Source organism: Schistocerca cancellata, chromosome 3, assembly GCF_023864275.1.
Source record: "Schistocerca cancellata isolate TAMUIC-IGC-003103 chromosome 3, iqSchCanc2.1, whole genome shotgun sequence".
Lineage (NCBI taxonomy): Eukaryota > Metazoa > Arthropoda > Insecta > Orthoptera > Acrididae > Schistocerca > Schistocerca cancellata.
This window is the reverse complement of record NC_064628.1, coordinates 596,883,813-596,910,733: the sequence shown is the minus strand read 5'-3', so window position 1 is coordinate 596,910,733 and position 26,921 is coordinate 596,883,813. Positions and strand designations below refer to the sequence as shown.

Here is a 26,921-nt window from a genome sequence, read left to right as displayed (position 1 = left end):
TCCCTACTTCTGGACTACGCAACAAGATGGTGAACTTGGGTACTAGCAAGTATTTGGAGTGGACCTTCTTGATTACTGATGTCACAGAACCTGTTCTCGGAACTGGTTTCCTATACCATTATCATGTTGACGTTTCTATACGGAAGGCTCAATTCTGTATGAATTGAGGCATACAGACTGTTTATAGGCATACAGGTTCTTCAGTACCATCACAAACTGTGTCACATCTTTGTTTTGAGTGCAGCAATGGCCGAATATCAGTCTGTGGATTTTCCGGTCAATACAAGTGATTCATTGAACAAGGATCTTCTTACCATTGTGCCAGTGAGTTTCTCCGAAAGTTAGCGGCGTTAAAGGCAGTAAAAGCAGGCACAGTTAAAGACAATGAACCGTTACATTCTCAAATTGGCAAATGCAACAAAGCACTAAACAAGTTAAGACAGAACTGCAGATATTAAACGAAAATGTTCTTTCCTTGACATCCCTAGCCATTGTGCCTACACCCTTCTCTGGCATGCTACACAACACTAGCCATCACATTCCAGCTATGCCAGGACTACTGGTCACTTTCTAAAGCTCGCAGGCTGGCACCTGAAAAGTATCCCGCAGCGAAGAAAGAATTCGAGTGTTTGTTAACCACAGTGTTATTCAATGTTCTGGCACTCCATGAGCATTGCCCCTCCGTTTGGTAAAGAAAAAGATGTGTCTAGTGGGGACTGCTGCGCTTTGAACGTGCCCACAGGTCTATACTATTACCCTGTGCCATATATCTAGGACTTAACGGATGTTCAGCTATTTAGCGTCATCAATTTCCGGAAAGCCCCTTCAAAGGCAACTGCAGATGTACCGGAAACGGCATTGATTACACCTTTTGGTCTCTTTGAGTACAGAATGTTACTGGTCTAAAGACTGTGGCTCAGTCATTTCGACGTTTCATAGGTGACGAAGAGGGTCTGCCCTACTGTTTTACATATCCTGACGATGTGCTAGTTTTCTCAAAATCTCAATCAGAGCATGAGAAAAATATACAAATTATTTATCATAGACTGTCAAAGTATAGGTTACAGATCAAGAAAGACAAATGCGTTCTCAGACATAAAGAAGTAGAACTGTTGGGTAATCGGGTAAACACTTCTGGCATTAAGCCCCCACAGAATAAAATTGATATGATTCTGTTTGTTCCACTTCTGGAACCTTCCAATACTTACGTCACTTTTCGGGTATGGCGAACTTCTACAGATGCCGCCTTCCCCATATTGCAGCCTTGTATGCCCTGTGTTCAGGACCAGCTTCAAGATGGCAATGTCCCATCAATTTGACTACATAGATGTTAGGTCAAGTCCAGTTTAAGGACTGCTGTGTTTGTAGCACATCCCGTGCCTTCTATGCCCCTGGCTATTCTCATTGATGTGAGTGAGACAGTGATAGGGGCAGCTCTTCAACAAAAAATAACAGGTACATGGCAACTGACTGGATTCATTCCCCACAAATTGTCAGAGTCGACAGCTTAACGGAGCACCTATGATCGAGAACTAATGGCTGTATACGAAGCTATTAAGCATTTCAGGCGAAATGTAAAGGCATGCCACTTCAGTTTTTAGTGATCACAATCATGTATCCTTTGTTTCCAAAATTCCATGGGGTTGGGCTCATTCTCACGATGACAGTCCGCTGTTTGGACTTGATCTGTGCCATTTACGAGTTCAAAAATGGTTCAAATGGCTCTGAGCACTATGGGACTTAACTTCTAAGGCCATCAGTCCCCTAGAACTTAGAACTGCTTAAACCTAACTAACCTAAGGACATCACACACATCCATGCCCGATACAGGATTCGAACCTGCGAACGTAGCGGTCGTGCGGCTCCAGACTGTAGTGCCTAGAACCGCTCGGCCACCACGGCCGGCCATTTACGAGTTGCAGATTTTGTTGTAGCTGACCATTTTCCAGCATTAATACGGTTTCTGCGACCATTTATTCCAAGTGACTGTCGATGGCGCAAAACATTAACATGGAGCTACAAGAGCTTATCGACAACAGAAATACGTGATCACATGTACTGAACCAGCCAGTGGACAGTTTCGAAGTGTGCTCTGATTCTTGTCTAAATTGACCATACCCTTTTGTTCCTGTAGGTTTTCAGAAACATTTTATAGGTTCTGTTCATGGACTCCCTCATTATGGATCCAACTGCACTGTACAGTTGGTAACTCGTAAATCTCCTGGTGTGAAGCATGTCTGCAGGGTATGGGCAAACACGTGTTTGGTTTTCCAAATGGCTAAAGTGGGACGCCATGTCTAAATACCTGTTGAGATTTTCAGGAGCCTATAGTTGTTCTCAAATCCGTATTGACTTGGTTGGACCTTTCGCCCCTATTCCATGTTTTAAGGAAATTTTTTATTGCAACTGATAGGTCTATCCGCCCATCATGGACATTTCAGAGGAAACAGTCGCACAAAACTTTCTACGCACTAGCATCTCTCAGTTTGGTTTTCTAACTGATGTAATGGCTGACCAAGGTCGTCAGTTTGACTCTAAATCGTTCCACAAACTGGCAAACTTACATGATTTTACACATCATTATACCACAAGTTATCACTTGCCAGCAATGGGATGGTGGAATGTTGGCACTGAAGTTTAAAATCTACCTTAATGTGTCATGGTTCTCCTTGGTTGTCAATTTGCCTATAGGGTTCGTTGGTTTACATGCTGCATTCTGATCCGACATTGGCACTCCAGCAACAGAATTCATGGATGCCAAAGCCGTCAGCTGTCCTTCAAAGTTCTTCATCCAACAACATGACCACCCACCTAGAGACTCTCTGCTCTCATTGCAAAAAATCAAGGATTGTATTTCCAACATTCGTCCATCTATAGCATTGCACCAGCGGATCTCTCTATTTTTATGCCCAACCAGTTGCAACTTTTCATTCACTGCTGATTTGGATTCAATTACTTAGTATGGGCCCTGCTACCATGTCACAAACTTCTTGATTTTTTTTTTCCTTCAATGTATATGGACTCGACAATCCCTCCCATTGGCCTACTGTATAAGGAGGTAATGTTCCTGCTCACTTTACTGCCTCTTCCTGCATCTCCAAAGCCTTTGTATTTGCTCACTGTGCCTTCCTCCTCACTTCCATCACCGTTCTTACAAGTTCTCGGAAAAACTCTCCATTCCTGCCTTCTTTCTGTCTAATCGTGTTGAATGGCCTTACCTCTTCTTCCCATATGATGGTGACAATATTCTGCTAGCACGCAGCCATTACGAAGGATAAATATGTATCCCAATCCTAATGGTGTGCATTCATGTAATAAATATTTTTTTATATACACTCCAGGAAATTGAAATAAGAACACCGTGAATTCATTGTCCCAGGAAGGGGAAACTTTATTGACACATTCCTGGCGTCAGATACATCACATGATCACACTGACAGAACCACAGGCACATAGACACAGGCAACAGAGCATGCACAATGTCGGCACTAGTACAGTGTATATCCACCTTTCGCAGCAATGCAGGCTGCTATTCTCCCATGGAGACGATTGTAGAGATGCTGGATGTAGTCCTGTGGAATGGCTTGCCATGCCATTTCCACCTGGCGCCTCAGTTGGACCAGCGTTCGTGCTGGACGTGCAGACCGCGTGAGACGACGCTTCATCCAGTCCCAAACATGCTCAATGGGGGACAGATCCGGAGATCTTGCTGGCCAGGGTAGTTGACATACACTTCTAGAGCACGTTGGGTGGCACGGGATACATGCGGACGTGCATTGTCCTGTTGGAACAGCAAGTTCCCTTGCCGGTCTAGGAATGGTAGAACGATGGGTTCGATGACGGTTTGGATGTACCGTGCACTATTCAGTGTCCCCTCGACGATCACCAGTGGTGTACGGCCAGTGTAGGAGATCGCTCCCCACACCATGATGCCGGGTGTTGGCCCTGTGTGCCTCGGTCGTATGCAGTCCTGATTGTGGCGCTCACCTGCACGGCGCCAAACACGCATACGACCATCATTGGCACCAAGGCAGAAGCGACTCTCATCGCTGAAGACGACACGTCTCCATTCGTCCCTCCATTCACGCCTGTCGCGACACCACTGGAGGCGGGCTGCACGATGTTGGGGCGTGAGCGGAAGACGGCCTAACGGTGTGCGGGACCGTAGCCCAGCTTCATGGAGACGGTTGCGAATGGTCCTCGCCGATACCCCAGGAGCAACAGTGTCCCTAATTTGCTGGGAAGTGGCGGTGCGGTCCCCTACGGCACTGCGTAGGATCCTACGGTCTTGGCGTGCATCCGTGCGTCGCTGCGGTCCGGTCCCAGGTCGACGGGCACGTGCACCTTCCGCCGACCACTGGCGACATCATCGATGTACTGTGGAGACCTCACGCCCCACGTGTTGAGCAATTCGGCGGTACGTCCACCCGGCCTCCCGCATGCCCACTATACGCCCTCGCTCAAAGTCCGTCAACTGCACATACGGTTCACGTCCACGCTGTCGCGGCATGCTACCAGTGTTAAAGACTGCGATGGAGCTCCGTATGCCACGGCAAACTGGCTGACACTGACGGCGGCGGTGCACAAATGCTGCGCAGCTAGCGCCATTCGACGGCCAACACCGCGGTTCCTGGTGTGTCCGCTGTGCCGTGCGTGTGATCATTGCTTGTACAGCCCTCTCGCAGTGTCCGGAGCAAGTATGGTGGGTCTGACACACCGGTGTCAATGTGTTCTTTTTTCCATTTCCAGGAGTGTATATACACGGCTGCACGTTCCTGGACCGTGAATACTTACAATGAAAAGAAAACAGTCCTCTGTCACTATTTTTAACGAATTAACCAGGTTTCAACACTGCTAGGAGTGTCTTCCTCAGAATTTAAACCAAAGAATGGTCTATAACATGGTCACAGAATTATGACTAAAAATGTATGATACAGTAAGTACAGAATCATCGTGAAAGACAAGTTTGCAACTTGTAACCGCGTAAGTAACGAACAGCCCTTAGTGACTCCCCAAAACAATTTTTTATCTTAAATATTTTTGTGACTTTTGGCATATTTATTACTTTATAGATGACATATAAGTACTGCCAGTCTTTCACGATGATTCTGTACCTATACTCAGTAGCATACGTTTGTAGTCATAATTCTGTGACCATGTTATAGACCATTCTTTGATTTAAATTCTGAGGAAGACACTCCTAGCAGTGTTGAAACCCGGTTAATTCGTTAAAAATAGTGACCGAGGGCTGTTTTCTTTCAATTGTAATAAATGATCATCTTTACAATTGTCCAATGAACCATTTCTGTCCTTCCATTAGCTTGTGGATGAAGTGGATAAGTACTTAACTTGTTTGATTTTAATAACTGACACAAGTCTTTAATCAGGTCTGACATGAGATTTGTCCCTTGGTCTGTAATTACTGTCTCCGACACACCAAACGTCAATTCCCACCTATTAGCCAGTGCATGCGTGACTGTGACTGCCTGTTGTTTCGGCATCAGCACCATCTTAATGTAACAAGAAAAATAGTCTGTTATGGTCAGCGCCAAATGACTGTTCGGCTGAATGGTCCTGACAAGTCCACCTCATGAAACTAAACACCTCCATTGCTTCTGGTAACCTTTTAAATACTACCTGCTTCCGACTCAAATCTGCATACTGTGTACATTCCACACAATTTCTGATGTACTGATCAACATCATTCTTCCTTCCCATCCACTAGTACTTTTCTGCCACTCTCTGATTCATCACCCTGCATTCCCCATGGCCCAATAAGACATGATCATGCATTCCACCTAGTCTTCTTGCTTCTTGCTTCAATTCTGCTAACACAACCACCTCTGGTCCCAATTTCGTATCTCTACACAATAATCCGTCACGCATGTTGAAAAAAAATGGTTCAAATGGCTCTGAGCACTATGGGACTTAACATCTGAGGTCATCAGTCCCCTAGACTTAGAACTACTTAAACCTAACTAACCTAAGGACAGCACACAACACCCAGCCATCACGAGGCAGAGAAAATCCCTGACCCCGCCGGGAATCGAACCCGGGAACCCGGGCGTGGGAACCGAGAACGCTACCGCACGACCACGAGATGCGGGCGTCACGCATGTTGCTGTTGCTTGCTATACTGCTCATACTCCTCATCGGCACTCTGTATTGTTTGCCATTCTACAAGATCCTGATCTAGTGCTTCAACTATTGCTATTTTCCCGCTTAAGCTGTTTGCATTTCTGTGTTTCTACTCTGATGTGTAGATTACTTCATACTCAAATTCATCTCATCAGGCTATTGGATGGGTTCTTCAAACCTAATAGCCACTTCGTAGCAGCATGGTCGGCACAACCTTGAACTCCCTTCCATACAGATAATACCAGAAGTACGTTATTCCACACACCAAGCTAAACGTTTCTCTCTCCATTGCAGACTAATTCTTCTCCGCTGCATTCAACTGTATAATAAATCGTGCCATATCCAAAAACCTCTTCATAAATTTCCTATAATAATTCTTGATACCCAGAAAAGATTATAACTCCTTGGTTGTTCCTAGTACTCGAAAACATTGCACTGCAAATTCTTACAGCATCCCTACTAATTACATTGGCCAAGTAGTTCACTTCTTCTAGCATAAAGTAACATTTTTCAGTACGTTGTCTCAAATGAGCTGCCCATAGCCTCTTGAATACTTCCCTCAGTCGTAGCCTACACTCCTACAGATTCCTAGAAAAAACGATTATGTCGCTGAAATACAACAGACCTGACATGGTTTTAATCCTTTTACTACTCTATCCAATAGCTTCTGGAATGTTCCTGGTGCACTTTTAACCCAAATGTTATCCGTCTATGCTGATAGTGCTTCCAAGGTGATGAAAACTCAGTCTTCTCTCTGTCCTCCATAGCCAGTTCTGACTAATCGCATCCACTCAAGTCCATTCTCGAGAAATACTGGAAATGCCCAAGATTATAAATCATTGCTGTGATGTTCGAAACTGAGTACGCATCGATTTTTGTCTTACTACACTCCTGGAAATGGAAAAAAGAACACATTGACACCTGTGTGTCAGACCCACCATACTTGCTCCGGACACTGCGAGAGGGCTGTACAAGCAATGATCACACGCACGGCACAGCGGACACACCAGGAACCGCGGTGTTGGCCGTCGAATGGCGCTAGCTGCGCAGCATTTGTGCACCGTCGCCGTCAGTGTCAGCCAGTTTGCCGTGGCATACGGAGCTCCATCGCAGTCTTTAACACTGGTAGCATGCCACGACAGCGTGGACGTGAACCGTATGTGCAGTTGACGGACTTTGAGCGAGGGCGTATAGTGGGCATGCGGGAGGCCAGGTGGACGTACCGCCGAATTACTCAACACGTGGGGCGTGAGGTCTCCACAGTACATCGATGTTGTCGCCAGTGGTCGGCGGAAGGTGCACGTGCCCGTCGACCTGGGACCGGACCGCAGCGACGCACGGATGCACGCCAAGACCGTAGGATCCTACGCAGTGCCGTAGGGGACCGCACCGCCACTTCCCAGCAAATTAGGGACACTGTTGCTCCTGGGGTATCGGCGAGGACCATTCGCAATCGTCTCCATGAAGCTGGGCTACGGTCCCGCACACCGTTAGGCCGTCTTCCGCTCACGCCCCAACATCGTGCAGCCCGCCTCCAGTGGTGTCGCGACAGGCGTGAATGGAGGGACGAATGGAGACATGTCGTCTTCAGCGATGAGAGTCGCTTCTGCCTTGGTGCCAATGATGGTCGTATGCGTGTTTGGCGCCGTGCAGGTGAGCGCCACAATCAGGACTGCATACGACCGAGGTACACAGGGCCAACACCCGGCATCATGGTGTGGGGAGCGATCTCCTACACTGGCCGTACACCACTGGTTATCGTCGAGGGGACACTGAATAGTGCACGGTACATCCAAACCGTCATCGAACCCATCGTTCTACCATTCCTAGACCGGCAAGGGAACTTGCTGTTCCAACAGGACAATGCACGTCCGCATGTATCCCGTGCCACCCAACGTGCTCTAGAAGGTGTAAGTCAACTACCCTGGCCAGCAAGATCTCCGGATCTGTCCCCCATTGAGCATGTTTGGGACTGGATGAAGCGTCGTCTCACGCGGTCTGCACGTCCAGCACGAACGCTGGTCCAACTGAGGCGCCAGGTGGAAATGGCATGGCAAGCCGTTCCACAGGACTACATTCAGCATCTCTACGATCGTCTCCATGGGAGAATAGCAGCCTGCATTGCTGCGAAAGGTGGATATACACTGTACTAGTGCCGACATTGTGCATGCTCTGTTGCCTGTGTCTATGTGCCTGTGGTTCTGTCAGTGTGATCATGTGATGTACCTGACCCCAGGAATGTGTCAATAAAGTTTCCCCTTCCTGGGACAATGAATTCACGGTGTTCTTATTTCAATTTTCAGGAGTGTATTTAAATGGCAGTAGTCGCAAAAAAAAATTGATATTTATTTGAGCCATATGTAGGCTTCTTCAGTATAATTACAATTGCACCCCCCGCCCCAATTCTCTTCTGTTATACTGTTGGCCAACTGTTGAACGATAAATTCCTCCTAAACTGTTTGCAGAGATTGGAGTATTCTGTATGGTCTCTCATACACTAATGCGTCTTTTCCTGTTGGAATCTTGTGTTGTGTTACTGATGTAGCATAGAATGGCTCTTATGAAAACAAACAGATCTTGAAATTCTAGCAACAGGTCCTCCATCCACGTCCTTTCCATCCCCTTCAGATGCTTCAGTTTTTCATGAAATGCAGTCCCAACAGCGTTCGCTCTCTTGTAGCCTTCCTCAAGCTGTAGCCAACAATGTTCTCTTCAACGACTTAACATCCTCAGCACCAAACCTATCCACATTGATGGATACTACCCTAGCGTCCATCCCTCTGTGGTGCGGTACAGTTCTACATCTCTTCAAACAATGCCCTGCATTCAATCACTGTCCAGGTGCAGTTCCACAATACACAAGATATCACGTGATAAGTCAGGATCCACATTCACGTACAGTGTCTTTCCAGTACCACTAGACCCACAAGCATGCTAATTAAGCCTTGATGTCATTGTTCGCGTTTTAAATGGATTGTCCCGTACACTAGATGCTTCTTGCTGCAGATCAACATTGAAAACAGCTTCCTCTAGCGAGAATGTCTTCCCAATTACCTCCACTATACGTTGTCAAAGGTCAATTAAAGCATGGTGTTGATGCTGTAGCGATTGTTTACATGAGACACCATTTCCACACATTGCCTAACCCTAGTCGTCTCAAACGAAAAATTCATCGTCACTGACCTCAATTATCGTATAATACTACTCCATGCAACGTGTAATGTGATTGGTTCCAGCACCTCCTACCTACTGATCTCTTGAGGCCACTAGCAAATGCACCTATGTGTCCAACAAAATTTATATTCCCTATCATCTGCCACATCCAATATGGTACATTCTGCCTCAGCATTCATTTCCACTGTTTTTTTCTTTATTGGGATCTGCCTTTGGTAACTCCGGGGTTCTCTCTTAAGTGTAACATGTAGTTATTACCATCCAGACCACCTCTCCCATCACCTCTATATCTCTGTCTTCAATCCGTATCATCCCTACTACTATTTCCATTAAATTGTTGGAAGTCTACACCATCCCCATTACCCCTCCATGGCTGGTAGCATTGCCTCTGCACTTGCCCTGCATGTGAACAATTAAAACATTTTACGTTCGACACAAACACTTTTCCTTGATTCCTCACACCTGCCAAAGCATTGATTTCCTCATACTCCAATGGTACTCTAACCACTACATGGAGATTTTTAGGCGCTCCACACCCCACTTTGCATCCTCCTAAGACGTCTCTGGGGCCAAACCACTCAGAAAAGCATCAAGCCCACGTTGGTTAGCTTCCTGTAGCAGTACTTTGTTAATCTCCTAACTCTGCATCAACTCATAAGTATACATATTCAGTTTCCTAATTCTGTCGTAAGGGTCTCTTACTGCTTCATTACTTCTTTTGGAAACCACACTCAACTGCTCCCAGAAAAACCATGTACTGTTCTGTTTCCTATATCTTCATTCTAATCCCTGCCTGAGACGATCTAAAGTCTCTGCATTGTGCAGCGCCTCTATGCACTCTGCAAACTACTTCACTTCTCCTGTTAAACTTAACATTGCTATCTGTAATTCTTGCTTATCTGACCAACCCCTTATATCAGCCAATGTCCTCAGCTCCTCCACAAACGCTAACACATCCTCAAGGGCATCAATAGACGGGGGCAAGGGAAAACCGCTCTCCTCCCCCCCCCCCCCCACCCAGCTTTCAGGAAAGGAAAAAAATATAGTATTATCAGGTGCTTTTCTTTCAAGAAAATGATTTAGAAGTCGGTATTACGCATGTTTTTAACAGGGTCGGAACTGGAACTTTTTTATGCCTACTTACAAGTCGCTGTTCGTCTTCCAAAATACTAAAAGTAGTCTATACCTCCATTTCTAAACCCTGCCCTGTGAACTAAGATATGGGCGTCCTTCATGACATCCTCAGACAATCTACCAGAAAAGTGAGAAACAGGATTAGTAACAGCCGAATCCACTCCTAGAGCCTGTGATTTTAACACCTCTATTTCCTCATTTTTCTCCACTAGTTTACTATCTGAAACCACTTTACCTGCCCTTAATTGCGCTACCTGATGTGACAATGATTGTATAGTCTCCTCGCTTATCACACCTAGTGTCTCTGATTTTGCCATCGCCTCATTGTTACTCAGAATTAATAATCCTAAACAGCACAAATATAATAATAGACCAACAATCCAGATAGAACACTCTGCGGCTACCTGTACGCCCAACCTACTTCTCTTGCCTAATTATGAACCATCTGGACTCTCTACACTGTCTCGCCATGTGCCCAAGGCGATTACATATAAAGCGAACCACTGCTACAGACTTGGCACAAGGAACAAAATACCCAAGCAATCTGCAAAACGGACCAGGAGGTTACACGACTTGTACCCCAGTCCAATTGCGACAAAATTAGACGCACTAGCACAAATGAAATTACATGGGCTATCAAGCATACCAACGCTAGGAAAGCCCCTGGGCTTGATGGCATTCAAAACAGTGTCCTCCAGGAGTTCATGGATAGAGCCGTAGAATACCTTACGCACATAACGAATGCCATCCTAAAACACCAACACTTCCCTGACTTTTGGAAGGCAGCCAAGGTCCTGATGTTCAGAAAGCCAGGGAAAGACCACACCGCCGGCCGAAGTGGCCGTGCGGTTACAGGCGCTGCAGTCTGGAACCGCAAGACCGCTACGGTCGCAGGTTCGAATCCTGCCTCGGGCATGGATGTTTGTGATGTCCTTAGGTTAGTTAGGTTTAACTAGTTCTAAGTTCTAGGGGACTAATGACCTCAGCAGTTGAGTCCCATAGTGCTCAGAGCCATTTTTGAAAGACCACACCCTTCCACAAAATTACCGACCCATCGGTCTGCTGTGCTCGCTTAGCAAGATTGTTGAGAAGGTAATATTAAAACGCATCACTAGGCACTGCATCGCCAATGACACCCTAAGACCGGAGCAATTCGGCTTTAGGAATCAACACTCAATAACACAACAAGTCGTCCGCGTAGTCGAACGCATAACACACGGCTACAACATGAACAAAGCCACAGGGGCAGTGTTCCTGGACATCGAAAAAGCTTTCGACCGTCTTTGGCACAACGGTCTTATACGCAAACTAAGCGAAGCTGGTTCCCGGACGGATTCGTACGTCTCATACACTCATATCTCACGAACAAATGTTTCAACACTGACGTACAGGGCAAACAATCAACACAACACTGTATCCAAGCTGGAGTACCCCAGGGAAGCATCCTAAGGCCCACCTTGTTCAACCTGTACATTAATGGCTACCCAGCAACACAAAACACGACGTTAGCCATCTACGCGGATGACACAGCCATCCCTCCGCAAGATTGGAGACCGTCGAACATTAATTCACGAATACAGACGGCACTCAGAACTGCCGAGCCTTGGCTGTAACGATGGCGTATTAAAGTAAACGTCGAGAAGTGCGAAGCAGTTCTGTTTATACACAGACCGAAACTACATCAACACAGTAGACAGATAACTCTACATGCACGCCCAATACGTTTCCGAGAGAAAGTAAGATATCTCGGTGTCTGGCTGGACCAGAAACTTACATGGGGGGACCGCATCGAATACATTGCCAACAGAGCGCTCGCGAGGCCCAAACAACTCTACCCAATGCTCAACAGGCAAAGTACACTGAACAAGAGGGTGTCGAGGTCCACATACATGACACTGTTTAAACCTCTGATGACGTCTGGGGATATGCAGCTCCTACACGCCTGCGCCGCCTGCAGATCATACAGAACAAAGTGCTAAGAATCATTAGCAACGCTCCACGCTACACACGCGCCGTGGATCTTCACAATGAATATCGCCTTGAAACCCTCAAGGAAGTATTCAAAAAACACGCCACACGACTATACAGGAACTCGAGACACTCGAACAATCCTTTCATCCTTAATCTGGGACACTGTGATCACAACCATAGGGGTGGAAGCATAAGCGGCCAAAGACACTACTAGCTAGGGCACAGCCACCTGTGGCAAGCTGACATACACCAACAAGCGACAAACGTCAGCAAGCCCCTGCATATCAATAACGTTGACTGGATATACCGGCTGCTATTAAAGCCGACCAACAAGCTACAGCAGGGAAACTGACGAGCTCGCCCACTGACGCACAAACAAATCGCCAACATCACCCTACACTGTGCATCTGATATATGACCTATCGGACACAAGACGATGATGAACCTAAGTGTTACAGGTTGCTGACGCTGACCAAGAGATCAACACCGGCACCCAGCGGCAGCCGCCGAGTAACAGCACCGCACAACGTCAAAGGTATCGACATGCATGGTATCCACTACTAGCAAAGCCTATCCTTGCATGACCTGTCGCAGGCAGCAAGACATCCGCTACTGCCTTTACTACCCGACCTAAATATCACAGAAGTTTTTTTTCCCTTAGCTCTTGCCTTGGTACTTTTTTTCCTCTGCCCTTCAAACCGCTACTCCTCGTTCGACTTTCGACCCAATCTACCTCAGATGAGCGCGTATTAATAGTTAACCATAACCAGTCATACGCAAACATCGCAGTACCCACATCCTGCGACACCTCACTTTAGTAAAAACTAACCCTTATGCACAGATGGCAGTAGACCTTTTGAGTTGGCCGGTGTGGGCGTGGAGGGGCTCCACCTCTTAAAAAAGAATGGTACAAGCCACAGGTACTAACCGGTTATCTCTAGAGTTCCCCTTAAACTGGTTCCTAATAGTAACCCTAATATTAGCATGCCATTTAATCCTCGACCCCATGATTGTCACCACAAAAAAGCAACATACTCTCACTCACCACAAGCGAAGAAACTGTGGGTTGTGGCTTAGACATAGCGCTGCGGGGTCACAAACCCTCTGCTGTTGACTGTGGCCATGTCAGTTGCCGGCGACAGCTCTCTGATAAGTGCATTTGTACTCGGAGAAGTGAGTGGTGGTGGTGACAGGCCACAGGGCCCAGCGGGAACCCTGCCGACAGTAAAGAAGGCTTTTTATTCAATCTCTGTACATGATTCTTCGAGGCACAGTGAGGCAGAACATGCTTCGCTCTTTTGACCCTGGCCGGTGTTGATGTAGAGGCGGCAACTTCTATCCTGGTGACAGGAAGCTCCATAGGCGCTCACAGTGCTCATGGCAGGACCACCGATGGACGGCGGTCTCTGCACACCGTGGTAGTGACGGCACTAACTTTTCCTTTAGGGATGGTCGGTTTCCTGACCGATTAAAGTACTCGGTAGTGAAGCCACTTTATAGAAAGGCAGACAGGGATAATGCTGACAATTATAGATCTATTTCTATGCCATTGGTGTTTGCTAAAGTTATCGAGAAGGTTGTATATACAAAGTTACTGGAGCATTTAAATTCACATAATTTGCTGTCAAACGTATAGTTTGGTTTTAGAAATGGTTTAACAACTCTTTTCTCTGTGAGGTTTTGGACGAATTAAATAAAAGGTTGCGAATGCTAGGTGTTTTCTTTGATTTAACGAAGGCGTTTGACTGTGTTGACCACAGAATATTACTGCAGAAATTGGACCATTATGGAGTAAGGGGAGTAGCTTACAATTGGTTCGCCTCTTACTTTAAGAACAGAAAGCTGAAGGTAATTCTCCGCAATATTGAGAGTGGTAGTGGTGTTCAGTCCCAATGGGGCACTGTTAAGTGGGGCATTCCCCAAGGGTCGGTGCTGGGGCCACTGCTGTTTCTTATTTATATAAATTATATGCCTTCTAGTATTACAGGTGATTCAAAAATATTTCTGTTTGCTGATAACACAGCAAATTATCAAATAATGTAGTTCATGAAATAAGTTCGTGGCTTGTGGAAAATAATGTGATGCTAAATCACAGTAAGACTCAGTTTTTACAGTTTCTAACTCACAATTCAACAAGAACCGATATTTTAATCAGACAGAATGGGCACATTATAAGCGAGACGGAACAGTTCAAGTCCCTAGGCGTTCAGATAGATAGTTAGCTGTTGTGGAAATCCCATGTTCAGGATCTAGTACAGAAACTAAATGATGCTTTATTTGACATTAGAACAGCATCTGAAATAAGTGACAGTTCAACACGAAAAGTAGTCTACCTCGCATATTTTCATACGCTTATGTCATATGGTATTATTTTTTGGGGTAATTCTTCTGATTCAAAAAGAGTATTTTTGGCTCAAAAACGGGCTGTTCGAGCTACATGTGGTGTAAGTTCGAGTACCTCTTGTTGACCCCTCTTCAATAGTCTGGGAATTCTGACATTTCCCTCACAGTATATATTTTCTTTAATGTCGTTTGTTGTTAGCAATATTAGCTTATTCCCAAGAGTTAGCAGCTTTCACTCAGTTAATATTAGGCAGAAATCAAATCTGCATGTGGAATGCACTTCCTTCACTCTTGTGCAAAAAGGAGTGCACTATTCTGCTGCAGCCATTTTCAATAAGCTACCACAAGAACCCCCATGAACCATGGACCTTGCCGTTGGTGGGGAGGCTTGCGTGCCTCAACGATACAGATAGCCGTACCATAGGTGCAACCACAACGGATGGGTATATGTTGAGAGGCCAGACAAACGTGTGGTTCCTGAAGAGGGGCAGCAGCCTTTTCAGTAGTTGCAGGGGCAACAGTCTGGATGATTGACTGATCTGGCCTTCTAACACTAACCAAAACGGCCTTGCTGTGCTGGTACTGCGAACGGCTGAAAGCAAGGGGAAACTACAGCTATAATTTTTCCCGAGGGCATGCAGCTTTACTGTATGGTTAAATGATGATGGCGTCCTCTTGGTTAAAATATTCCGGAGGTAAAATAGTCCCCCACTCGGATCTCTGGGCGGGGACTACTCAAGAGGACGTTGTTATCAGGAGAAAGAAAACTGGCGTTCTACGGATCGGAGCGTGGAATGTCAGATCCCTTAATCGAGCAGGTAGGTTAGAAATTTTAAAAAGGGAAATGGATAGGTTAAAGTTAGATACAGTGGGAATTAGTGAAGTTCGGTGGCAGGACGAACTAGACTTCTGGTCAGGTGACTACAGGGTTATAAACACAAAATCAAATAGGGGTAATGCAGGAGTAGGTTTAATAATGAATAGGAAAGTAGGAATGCGGGTAAGCTACTACAAACAGCATAGTGAACGCATTATTGTGGCCAACATAGATACAAAGCCCACGCCTACGACAGTAGTACAAGTTTATATGCCAACTAGCTCTGCACATGACGAAGAAATTGAAGAAATGTATGATGAAATAAAAGAAATTATTCAGATAGTGAAGGGAGACGAAAATTTAATAGTCATGGGTGACTGGAATTCGAGAGTAGGAAAAGGGAGAGAAAGAAACATAGGAGGTGAATATGGATTGGGGCTAAGAAACGAAAGAGGAAGCCACCTGGTAGAATTTTGCACAGAGCATAACTTAATCATAGCTAACACTTGGTTCAAGAATCATGAAAGAAGGTTGTATACATGGAAGAAGCCTGGATATACTAGTAGGTATCAGATAGATTATATAATGGTAAGACAGAGATTTAGGAACCAGGTTTTAAATTGTAAGACATATCCAGGTGCAGATGTGGACTCTGACCACAATCTATTGGTTATGGACTGTAGATTATAACTGAAGAAACTGCAAAAAGGTGGGAATTTAAGGAGATGGGACCTGGATAAACTGAAAGAACCAGGGGTTGTACAGAGTTTCAGGGAGACCATAAGAGAACAATTCACAGGAATGGGGGAAAGAAATACAGTAGAAGAAGAATGGGTAGCTTTGAGGAATGAAATAGTGAAGGCAGCAGAGGATCAAATAGGTAAAAAGACGAGGGCTAGTTGAAACCCTTGGGTAACAGAAGAAATATTGAATTTAACTGATGAAAGGAGAAAATAGAAAAATGCAGTAAATGAAGCAGCCAAAAAGGAATACAAATGTCTCAAAAATGATATCGATAGGAAGTGCAAAATGGCTAAGCAGGGATGGCTAGAGGACAAATGTAAGGATGTAGAGGCTTATCTCACTAGGGGTAAGATAGATACTGCCTACACGAAAATGAAAGAGACCTTGCAGAAAAAAGAACCACTTGTATGCATATCAAGAGCTCAGATGGAAACCCTGTTCTAAGCAAAGAAGGGAAAGCAGAAAGGTGGAAGGTGTATGTAGAGGATCTATACAAGGGCGATGTACTTGAGGACAATATTATGGAAATGGATGAGGATGAAGATGAAATGGGAGATATAATACTGCATGAAGAGTTTGACAGAGCACTGAAAGAACTGAGTCGAAACAAGGCCCCCAGAGTAGACAACATTCCATTGGAACTACTGACGGCCTTGGGAGAGCCAGTCCTGACAAAACTCTACCGTCTGGTGAGCAAGATGTATGAGACAAGCGAAATACCCTCAGACTTCAAGAAGAATATAATAATTCCAATCCCAAAGAAAGCAGGTGTTGACAGGTGTGAAAATTACCTAACTATCAGTTTAATAAGTCACAACTGCAAAATACTAACGCGAATTCTTTACAGACGAATGGAAAAACTGGGTGAAACCGACCTCGGGGAAGATCAATTTGGATTCCGTAGAAATGTTGGAACACGTGAGGCAATAATGACCCTACGACTTATCATAGAAGAAAGATTAAGGAAAGGAAAACCTACGTTTCTAGCATTTGTAGACTTAGAGAAAGCTCTTGACAATGTTGATTGGAATACTCTCTTTCAAATTCTGAAGGTGGCAGTGGTCAAATACAGGGAGCGAAAGGCTATTTACAATTTGTACAGAAAGCACATGGCAGTTATAAAAGTCGAGGGGTGTGAAAGGGAAGCAGTGGTTGGGAAGGGAGTGAGACAGGGTTGTAGCCTATCCCCAATGTTATTGAATCTGTATACTGAGTAAGCAATAAAGGAAATAAAAGAAAAGTTCGAAATAGGTATTAAAATCCATGGAGAAGAAATAAAAACGATGAGGTTCGCTGATGACATTGTAATTCTGTCAGAGTCAGCAAGGGACTTGGAAGAGCAGTTGAACGGAATGGGCAGTGTCTTGGAAGGAAGGTATAAGATGAACATCAACAAAAACAAAACGAGGATAATGGAATGTAGTCGAATTATTTCGGGTGATGCTGAGGGAATTAGATTAGGAAATGAGACACTTAAAGTAGTAAAGGAGTTTTGCTATTTAGGGAGCAAAATAACTGATGATGGTCGAAATAGAGAGGATATAAAATGTAGACTGGCAATGGCAAGGAAAGCATTTCTGAAGAAGAGCAATTTGTTAACATCGAATATAGATTTAAATGTCAGAAAGTCGTTTCTTAAAGTATTTGTATGGAGTGTAGCCATGTATGGAAGTAAAACGTGGACGATAAATAGTTTAGACAAGAAGAGAATGAAGCTTTCGAAATGTGGTGCTACAGAAGAATGCTGAAGATGAGATGGGTAGGTCACATAACTAATGAGGAGGTATTGAATAGAATTGGGGAGAAGAGGAATTCGAGGCACAACTTGACTAGAAGAAGGGATCGGTTGGTAGGACATGTTCTGAGGCATCAAGGGATCACAAATTTAGCATTGGAGGGCAGCGTGGAGGGTAAAAATCGTAGAGGGAGACCGAGAGGTGAATACACTAAGCAGATTCAGAAGGATGTAGGCTGCAGTAGGTACTGGGAGATGAAGAAGCTTGCACAGGATAGAGTGGCATGGAGAGCTGCATCAAACCAGTCTCAGGACTGAAGACCACAACAACAACAACATACCACAAGAACTCAAAAATCTTAGCAGTAGCCCAAACGCTTTTAAGTCTAAACTGAAGAGTTTCCTCATGGCTCACTCCTTCTATTCTGTCGAGGAGCTCCTGGAAGAGCTGAAAAATTAAGCAACTTCCAGTGTAACATTGTTGATTTTCTTTACTTAAACTTACGAATTGTTGCCTGAATACGTTTCTTATGTTTCATTTTATCTGTTTCTACTATCGTGTTATAATTTCATGTATTGGCTCGTTCCTTGACCATGGAGACTTCTTCTTAATTTGGTCCCACGGAACAATAAATAAATAAATAAATAAAAAATAGTAGTGGGCCTATGTTCCGTCAGTGACAGCACATGGAATGGCTCTTTGGCTCCGTACACATTCACTGTAGTTGTGCAGAGACTGTTGTGCGTGAGATTCGACCCACTGCTCTCTGGCAGGAGTCAGATGGCGGCTGGCGCTATGGCAGGAGACATGGAGGGAACTCAATGCTGGCAGCAGCAGATGCTAGTGGCAGGGTGACAGTGCTGTGGCACCAAGTCACTAAGGAGCTTAGTGTTGGTGGCAGCAGGTGCAGGCCACAGCTGCCACTGGCAATCCCCAGTCATCTCACTGTCCTGCACGACCCTGAAATCGTGACAGTGCTGCTGGATTCCGGCAATGAGAATTCTTAAGTCTCAAAGTTGGGACATATTTATATTGCTCCAAGGCGCATTTGTTTCACTAAAACCTGCCACTTACTCACATCGCCATTAACAAGAGACTTACCCTGTTGTAATGACATCGACCCTCCTGCTACGTTCATTTCCACTGTGCGGTACAGTTTTCTGCTGAGAGCTGCTAGCCTCGTCTCGAAATTCCTTTAAGTGTATGTTATTCTGATCCACTTGTCGCCACACTGTGGCTGCCACTTATGCCTACCAATGCAATACTTCATGTCAGCTTCCTGACCACTTTCTGTTACATTTATTAAAATACTTTTTAATTTTGCTAAAAGCCTATATAGTGACACTACATTAGCAATCACGCCTTTGGGTATGTATTAAGTGAAGATGAAGATGGAGTGGAGCAACTTATTGCCTATGCTTCCAGCGAACTAAGTAAAGTGGAGAACAATTATTCCACAACAGAAAAAATATGTTCAGTCCTATCTATGGTATCACATATTTCCGTTGTTATTTGAATCGCAAACACTTCAAAGCTGTAACAGATCACGCAGCATTAAAATATGAGACTGAAGGATTTGACTAGTAGCTTGACCTGATGGACGTTACAGCTCAATGAATTTGACTTTGAAGTGATGCACGATACAGGAAAAACTCGAAGCAATACTGGCAGCCTCAGTCGGAAAGCGTATGTAAATGCTACAAGTTGCTGACCCAGACTGTCAGCAGTTCTTTTCTTCAATGATGACGGGATGGTGTACAAACAAACCAAGTGTGGTCAATGTACGGTGCTGCCAGCAGGTTTACGAATTGCGGCAGATCCACAATTCAATTTTGGTGGGGTATGGAGGTCGACAGACTACAGAACGATGTGTCGCATAGAACTATCGGTGGTGAACATGAAGAGGGGCATGGAGCAATATGTAAGGAACTGTACACCCTGTGCACCCAGAGTGGATCTTAGCCACCAACGAGTCACATTGCAGAGATTACCAGAGGCGAGATAACCAATCAAACTAACTGGCATGCCTATTCATGGGACCTTCATATAGACACTAGCAGGAAATTGTTATGTTTTTAACTATTATTAATTGCTTCTTGCACCTTGTATCTATGATTGCTATATTGGGTCAACAAGCAACGGTAGTAGCTTGTGCAATGGTTAGCCATTGGATCTTGAAGTTTCGGATGCCAAGACCCATGATAACCAACTACCGTATTTATTTTATGTCCAAGATGAAAAGGCAATTATGTTGGCTCTTGCGGATTCAGAAATTACAGTAAGCATACTGCATCTGCAGTCTAATGAGAGAACAGAGTAAGTGTAAAAGACCATAGTTGGTTTACTACATGAACAGTCACCATACTGACTGGGATACTTTACTACCATGTACAGTATCAGCTGAAAACTCAAAGGTGCACCAGAGTACATGATTTTCACTATGCGTAGAAAATGCCTGGCAGGTTATTGAAATGATGTCCCTGGTCAACACCAGACTGCAGCTTCTGACATGTACTACTACGAAGCCCATTTAAGGGCGCCACGGAAGCTCGATCGCAGTTGCCGGCAGCTTGTATATGTTTGAGAGTTCAAGATATTTTACTAGTTGGCCTAAAAGGAAGTCCAAAACACTGTTTTCTGCCGCACTAAAGTGCCAAACCAACTGAATCATAGTGTGCTCCATGAAACTGATCCATGTCATTATAAGCTTATGTGATCTTAGCTTGTTCGACACAGGTAACCCTGCATAGAGTGTCCTGGAGAAGTGCTTTTGAAGTGGTGGATCTTTTTCAAAGAATTGGGTCTCATTAGCTTTTTCAGTGGCAAAACTAGTGATCACCATTTGAACATGTTACATCCAGTGTCACTTAAGTAACACACAATGCCTGTAACTAATGGATCAGGTTTTGATGATCATCAGCACGCATTGTGACATGTCACGTCCCTCCTTTCAGTTGCCTGCAAACATTACACCACCTACTCAGAATTTTACCAGCTTGGCGTTCCTTTGGTACTCAGCCCAGTGAAAATCACCTAATCGACACCTTGGACTCGGCGCTTCTCTCCTTCCTTGATCAAACAGTATCTACGCAGGATAACTTAATTCCAATGGAACTACTCCTTGGACACATAATGTAATACCACAGATGATGTCAACAATAACTCCTTACGTTAGAAATTTCTATGTCAGCCGCATTCTTGGTCTTGATTTTCATGGGCGCCGTTTATTACTACGAAAAGTGTAAAGTCGACGAAATTCCGCACTCACTGACTTTGCACTAGCAATGTCAACACTCATGAAGAGACAACACAGAAGCTGGGTAGTTGCAAATATGTCTGCAAATACACTATTGGCCATTAAAATTGCTACACCAAGAAGAAATGCAGATGATAAACGGGTATTCATTGGACAAATATATTATACTAGAACTGACATGTGATTACATTTTCACGCAATTTAGCTGCGTAGATCCAGAGAAATCAGTACCCAGAACAACCACCTCTGGCCGTAATAACGGCCTTGACACGCTGGGCATTGATTCAAACAGAGCTTGGATGGCGTTTACATGTACAGCGGCCAATGCAGCTTCAACACGATACCACAGTTCGTCAAGAGTAGTGACGAGCCAGTTGCTCGGCCACCATTGACCAGACGTTTTCAATTGGTAATAGACCTGGAGAATGTGCTGGCCAGGGCAGCAATCAAACATTTTCTGTATCCAGAAAGGCCCGTACAGGACCTGCAACATACGGTCGTGCATTATCCTGCTGAAATATAGGGTTTCACAGGGATCGAATGAAGGGTCGTAATACAACTGAAATGTAACGTCCACTATTCAAAGTGCCGTCAATGCTAAAAAGAGGTGACCGAGACGTGTAACCAATGGCACCCCATCCATCTCGCCGGGTGATACGCCACTATGGCGATGACGAATACACGCTTCCAATGTGCCTCCACCGCGATGTCGCCAAACACGGATGCGACCATCATGATGCTGTAAACAGAACCTGGATTCATCCGAAAAAATGACGTTTTGCCATTCGTGCACCCAGGTTCGTCGTTGAGCACACCATTGCAGGCGCTCCTGTCTGTGATGGAGCGTCAAGGGTAACTGCAGCCATCGTCTCCGAGCTGACAGTTCATGCTGCTGCAAACGTCGTCGAACTGTTCGTGCAGATGGTTGTTGTCTTGCAAACGTCCCCATCTGTTGACTCAGGGATCGAGACGTGGCCTGCACGATCCGTTACAGCTATGCGTATAAGATGCCTGTCATCTCGACTGCTAGTGATACAAGGCCGTTGCGATCCAGCACGGCGTTCCGTATTACCCTCCTGAACCCACCGATTCCATATTCTGCTAAAAGTCATTTGATCTCGATCAACGCGATACGATAAACGCAATCGCGATAGGCTACAATCCGACCTTCATCAAAGTCAGAAACGTGATGGTACGGATTTCTCCTCCTTACAAGAGGCATCACAACAGTGTTTCACCAGGCAACGCCTCTCAACAGCTGTTTGTGTATGAGAAATCGGTTGGGAATTTTCCTCATGTCAGCACGTTGTAGGTGTCGCCACCGGCGCCAACCTTGTGTGAATGCTCTGCTTCGTGGTGTAGCAATTTTAATGGCCAGTAGTGTATTTGGCCGAGAGGCCGATGAAAACAGGGAGATAAAGACTCAATGAGAAGTGTGTCCAGCACGAACAGTGCAAAAAGTATAACAGTTCCAGGTACAATTGCAGCACGGATTTCGGGGGGCCATATTCTTGGAAGAGAAGAAAAATGTATCAGCACTGGCTGGTGCAGCTGCTCGTCGTTGTATTCACGCTACAGTAATCAGCTAGTGCAGAATTTCGCTACCACGACCACCTCAGCCCACCAGTACAACTACTCAGTTGATGACCAACAGCGTTACCGAAATGGTGGACGCTTCAGCAGCGTTACAGTAAGGATCTATATGACACTTGGGTCGTCTGCTTATACACGCCCAATCCTGGCAGGAGGCATCGAACTGTTGACCTCTGTGGAGTGGGATACTGCTGTGACGGCGAGAAGGCATCGTCATTCATCCACTCCTGTGCAGCAGCCCTCTTCACTTACTGTCCTAAGGAATAGTCTGCTTTGTGGGTCCAGCCTCCATACCGATAGGTCGAGGGTCGAACCGAGGCCTCCAGTTGTTCATCTTGTGGGCATTCTCCATTGCCAGCCAGGTTCCAAGGCCGGGGTTCACTCCCTGGGCGACCATGCTGGCTTCACTTGCGATGGCTGGTGCAGATCAACAGCCCACCTTACTAGTGACACAGCTGTGTTCGAGTGCATCAGCAGCGTCTGCTGTTACTGGACTGGAATGCTTACCACAAAAAGGCTGCCCTGATTCTGACGCGCAATGAGTTTGGCAGCCGCAAGTAATTGTATGACAATGCTTCACTGCTGAGGACTGTGGGTTTGACACCCACCCCCAAATGTGGATGTGAGCTCAAGAACACTGTTGTAATCTGAACCCAAATAAATAAATCAATTGTTACCAAGCTGAACGTGAATGAATTTACCTTCCACCAGAGAACCCAAGACAATAAGAGTAAAGTACTGAAACGAGACGTGAAGTATATGAATACTAAGTAAGACTATTTTAATGGAAGAAGTATATTCTATCAGGCACACATTTAAAAGCTAACAAGCGTAGTGGAATCCCTTTCTCATTTTCCGTTTTTTTTTTTTTTCTGAAGAAGATTAATTGAAAATGGAAATACGGCCAATGTCTCATCTTGCTATTTGTTTGGTTGTCATTTATTACATGAGTGCACATACTCATTACATGTAAAAGAAACTCGGCGCAAATTTTCTTAGAATTATTTTTCAGTTTTGTAAAAATATTATTTACAGGTGAAATAAGTGTAAAACACCCAAACTAGACGTAAAATAAAGAAAAAGGAGAAGAAGATGGTTGAAAAAGAAGAGAGACAAACAGAAAAAGTGGGAAAATAAGTATTGGTTAACGCCAGTATACTTTCCATGAAAGTGAAGGCATCTAGGCAAGTAGCAAAGTGTAGGATCTGAAAACAAGTGGGACGGTAAAGTATTCAATGCACTAGACTTGCGTTCTGGAAGTGCTGGGTTCAAATCTCCATCCCACCACTCATGTTTAGCTTTTCTTGGCTTGAGTAAATCACTTATGGCAATGCTCAATAATTGCTTCAGAAAGACAATGACTGATTTCCTGTTGCATCCCTGTGCAATTTGAACCATTCCTCTGTCTCTGATGGCAAAATCAGTGGGATTTTAAACCTTAATATTCCTTGGTTGTTGTGTTGAATTTAGAGTAAAATAAAAATATAATAATCCAATTCCATTTACAAGGAATAATTTTATAAAATTGAACGTGTGGCTACTGATGGTACCAAAATTTTGTTGTGAAAAGCGAACAGTAGATGGGTATAAGAGCAGCAGATGGGTATACCTCTGATCAGGGTTCATATGAGTAGCTCATTTCCGTATTTTGAGCGTAACGTAAGATTTGGTAAGCAAACTTGTTAACAATATAGCCCATTTTTTAAAAAGTGCGAAACGCATTTATAAATTCTGCATGATATTAAAAGTAATAACACACCACAGCATACATGAAAAATTGATAGATGTACAAACCTGACCATCTGTTGCAGAAGAGAAAAACTCTGTCCCTGTTTTAGAATTAAGCCACAGCACATTGTGGACAGGATCCCTGTGACTCGCCTCCAACAGACTTGTTTCCGCTGGAATGGAACCTCTACGGACGTCCCATATTGCCACTTGGCCACTATACAAGCCACTAACAAGACCGTGAGGGTCCTTTGGATTGTACTGAAGGCACACAAGCGGTACTGAAGGCTTCATGATTAACTGTGGTTTGTTTGGATTTTCTAAAACACAAACAGAAACAAAAATATTGCATTTTAAATGGACCTATTTATTCCACATCTAGGGTTCTATCTTCAAAATTTTGTCTTTCATTTACAGTTAATAGATGTTTCGGCAGATTGTTACTATTCGCAATTTCAGATTAAATTTAGCTGATCTGTTTATAGTTTGTGGAAAAGTATTTGCTTATGATCGAATTTTATAACAATTAATACAGAATGTATAATCCTATCAGTTTTTGATATTGGCTCTATGAATCTATGGGGTTATCACCATTTCCTGTAAACAATTTCTTTGTGAATACGTATTAGCCCTTCTGTGGTGGTGCTCATATTATTAACTTAAATTTTCATAGTTGTCTACAACAGTTATGTAAATAATTAAATTAGAATACACTAAATTGTGTAATTGCCAAAAACGCCAGTCCTAACATAAAATGAATCAAAATAGTGCCAAATGTCAGTTTTTTTAGTGTTACAACCGTTTCATTGTTGTCGCATTTCACATTGTATTAAGTGAACCCATATTTGTCTAGTGCCTTTATTCTAACTGCTTTCCAAAGTGAAATAAAAATCTTGGAATCACTGTATGGTAACAACTCAGGGGTGTACAGTATGTGTACATATAAAGGAAACGAAAGACAAATATAGAAATTACTTGAAGAAGTTGAAGCAGAAGAAACGTAAATCAGATTCAGAATCATCTGATGAATCCGAATAACAGGAACATTAAACTGATACCGTGACAGATGGTGATAATTTGAAATAAGTTTTGAAAATAACAATTTCTACTTGGAAAAAAAAACAACAGAACGGAAGTAGAAGCGTCAACCAAGAAAGGTAGGGACACGACCTCAAAATACTACTTTTCGTGTACCAGATGCGAGAAATGCAGCCTGAACTGCGAAATCGAGCTTACAGTACCTTCTTTTATTTTTTGATGAAGGTATGTTCGAAGAAATATGTGGATATACTAACGTGAACATTAGAAGCATTTCGGTCAATTTTGCCCAGAAACAAAATTCTAAAGAGGCTGATGTGACTGAAATTAAGGCTTCTGTTAGGATACTTATTTTTGTTTATTTTTACCGCTCTGCGCATGTGAACCTACACGACGTATCGCGCAAATGACTTTGGAATTGAGATGTTTCACACTATGATGAGTTTGTGCCAGTTCCTGTTCAAACTGCCTATAGTCTAATGACATTCATTGTAAGCAAGAGCCGGCCGGAGTGGCCGAGCGGTTCTAGGCGCTTCAGTCTGGAACCGCGCGACCGCTACGGTCGCATGTTCGAATCCTGCCTCGGGCATGGACGTGTGTGATGTCGTTAGGTTAGTTAGGTTTAAGTAGTTCTAAATTCTAGGGGACTGATGACCTCCGATGTCAAATCCCATAGTGCTTAGAGCTATTTGAACCATTTGTAAGCAAGAGAGAAAGAAAGCAGATAAACTTTCATCAATTAGGGGAATATTTGAACTGTTCCAGGCGAACTGTAACAAGAACTACACAGTGTCTGAATATACAACAGTGGATGAACAGTTAGTCGCTTCGAGGCGAAAGTGTAGTTTTCGCTGTATACCATGCAAGCGATCGAAGCATGATCTGAAAATTCTAATGCTCTGAGATCCCAGGAATTGCTACTTTCTTGCCATGGAGATATATGTGGTAAAACAGCTACGCAGGCACACAAAGCTTTAAACTCGCTGCAAGATGTGGTAATTCACCTGAGCAAGACAATTGATGGAACTGGCTATAAGACAGGGTGTCCAGATCAAACCTACAATAATATAAAATGTAATAACTTGAGAAGTAACTGAAATATTTATTGATGGCATGTTTCTACAAGTATGGTAACTCAAAATGATTTTTTACACAAATACAAGTAGATATGCACACCATTAGTGGCGCAACAAGCATCCAATCTCTATTCCACTTCTGTCCAACTGTTTTGCAGCACTGCAGGTTTAAC

The 26,921-nt window shown here is 44.2% G+C and overlaps 1 protein-coding gene across 1 annotated transcript in view; it reads right to left on the bottom strand.

Moving 5' to 3' along the window:
- LOC126176454 (dynein axonemal intermediate chain 2) overlaps nucleotides 1-26,921 on the bottom strand; it is a 178,043-nt gene that overhangs the window by 59,240 nt on the left and 91,882 nt on the right. Inside the window, exon 4 of the mRNA XM_049923611.1 lies at nucleotides 24,701-24,954. Coding sequence (XP_049779568.1) covers nucleotides 24,701-24,954 — 254 coding nt within the window. The remainder of the gene's footprint in view (nucleotides 1-24,700; nucleotides 24,955-26,921) is intronic.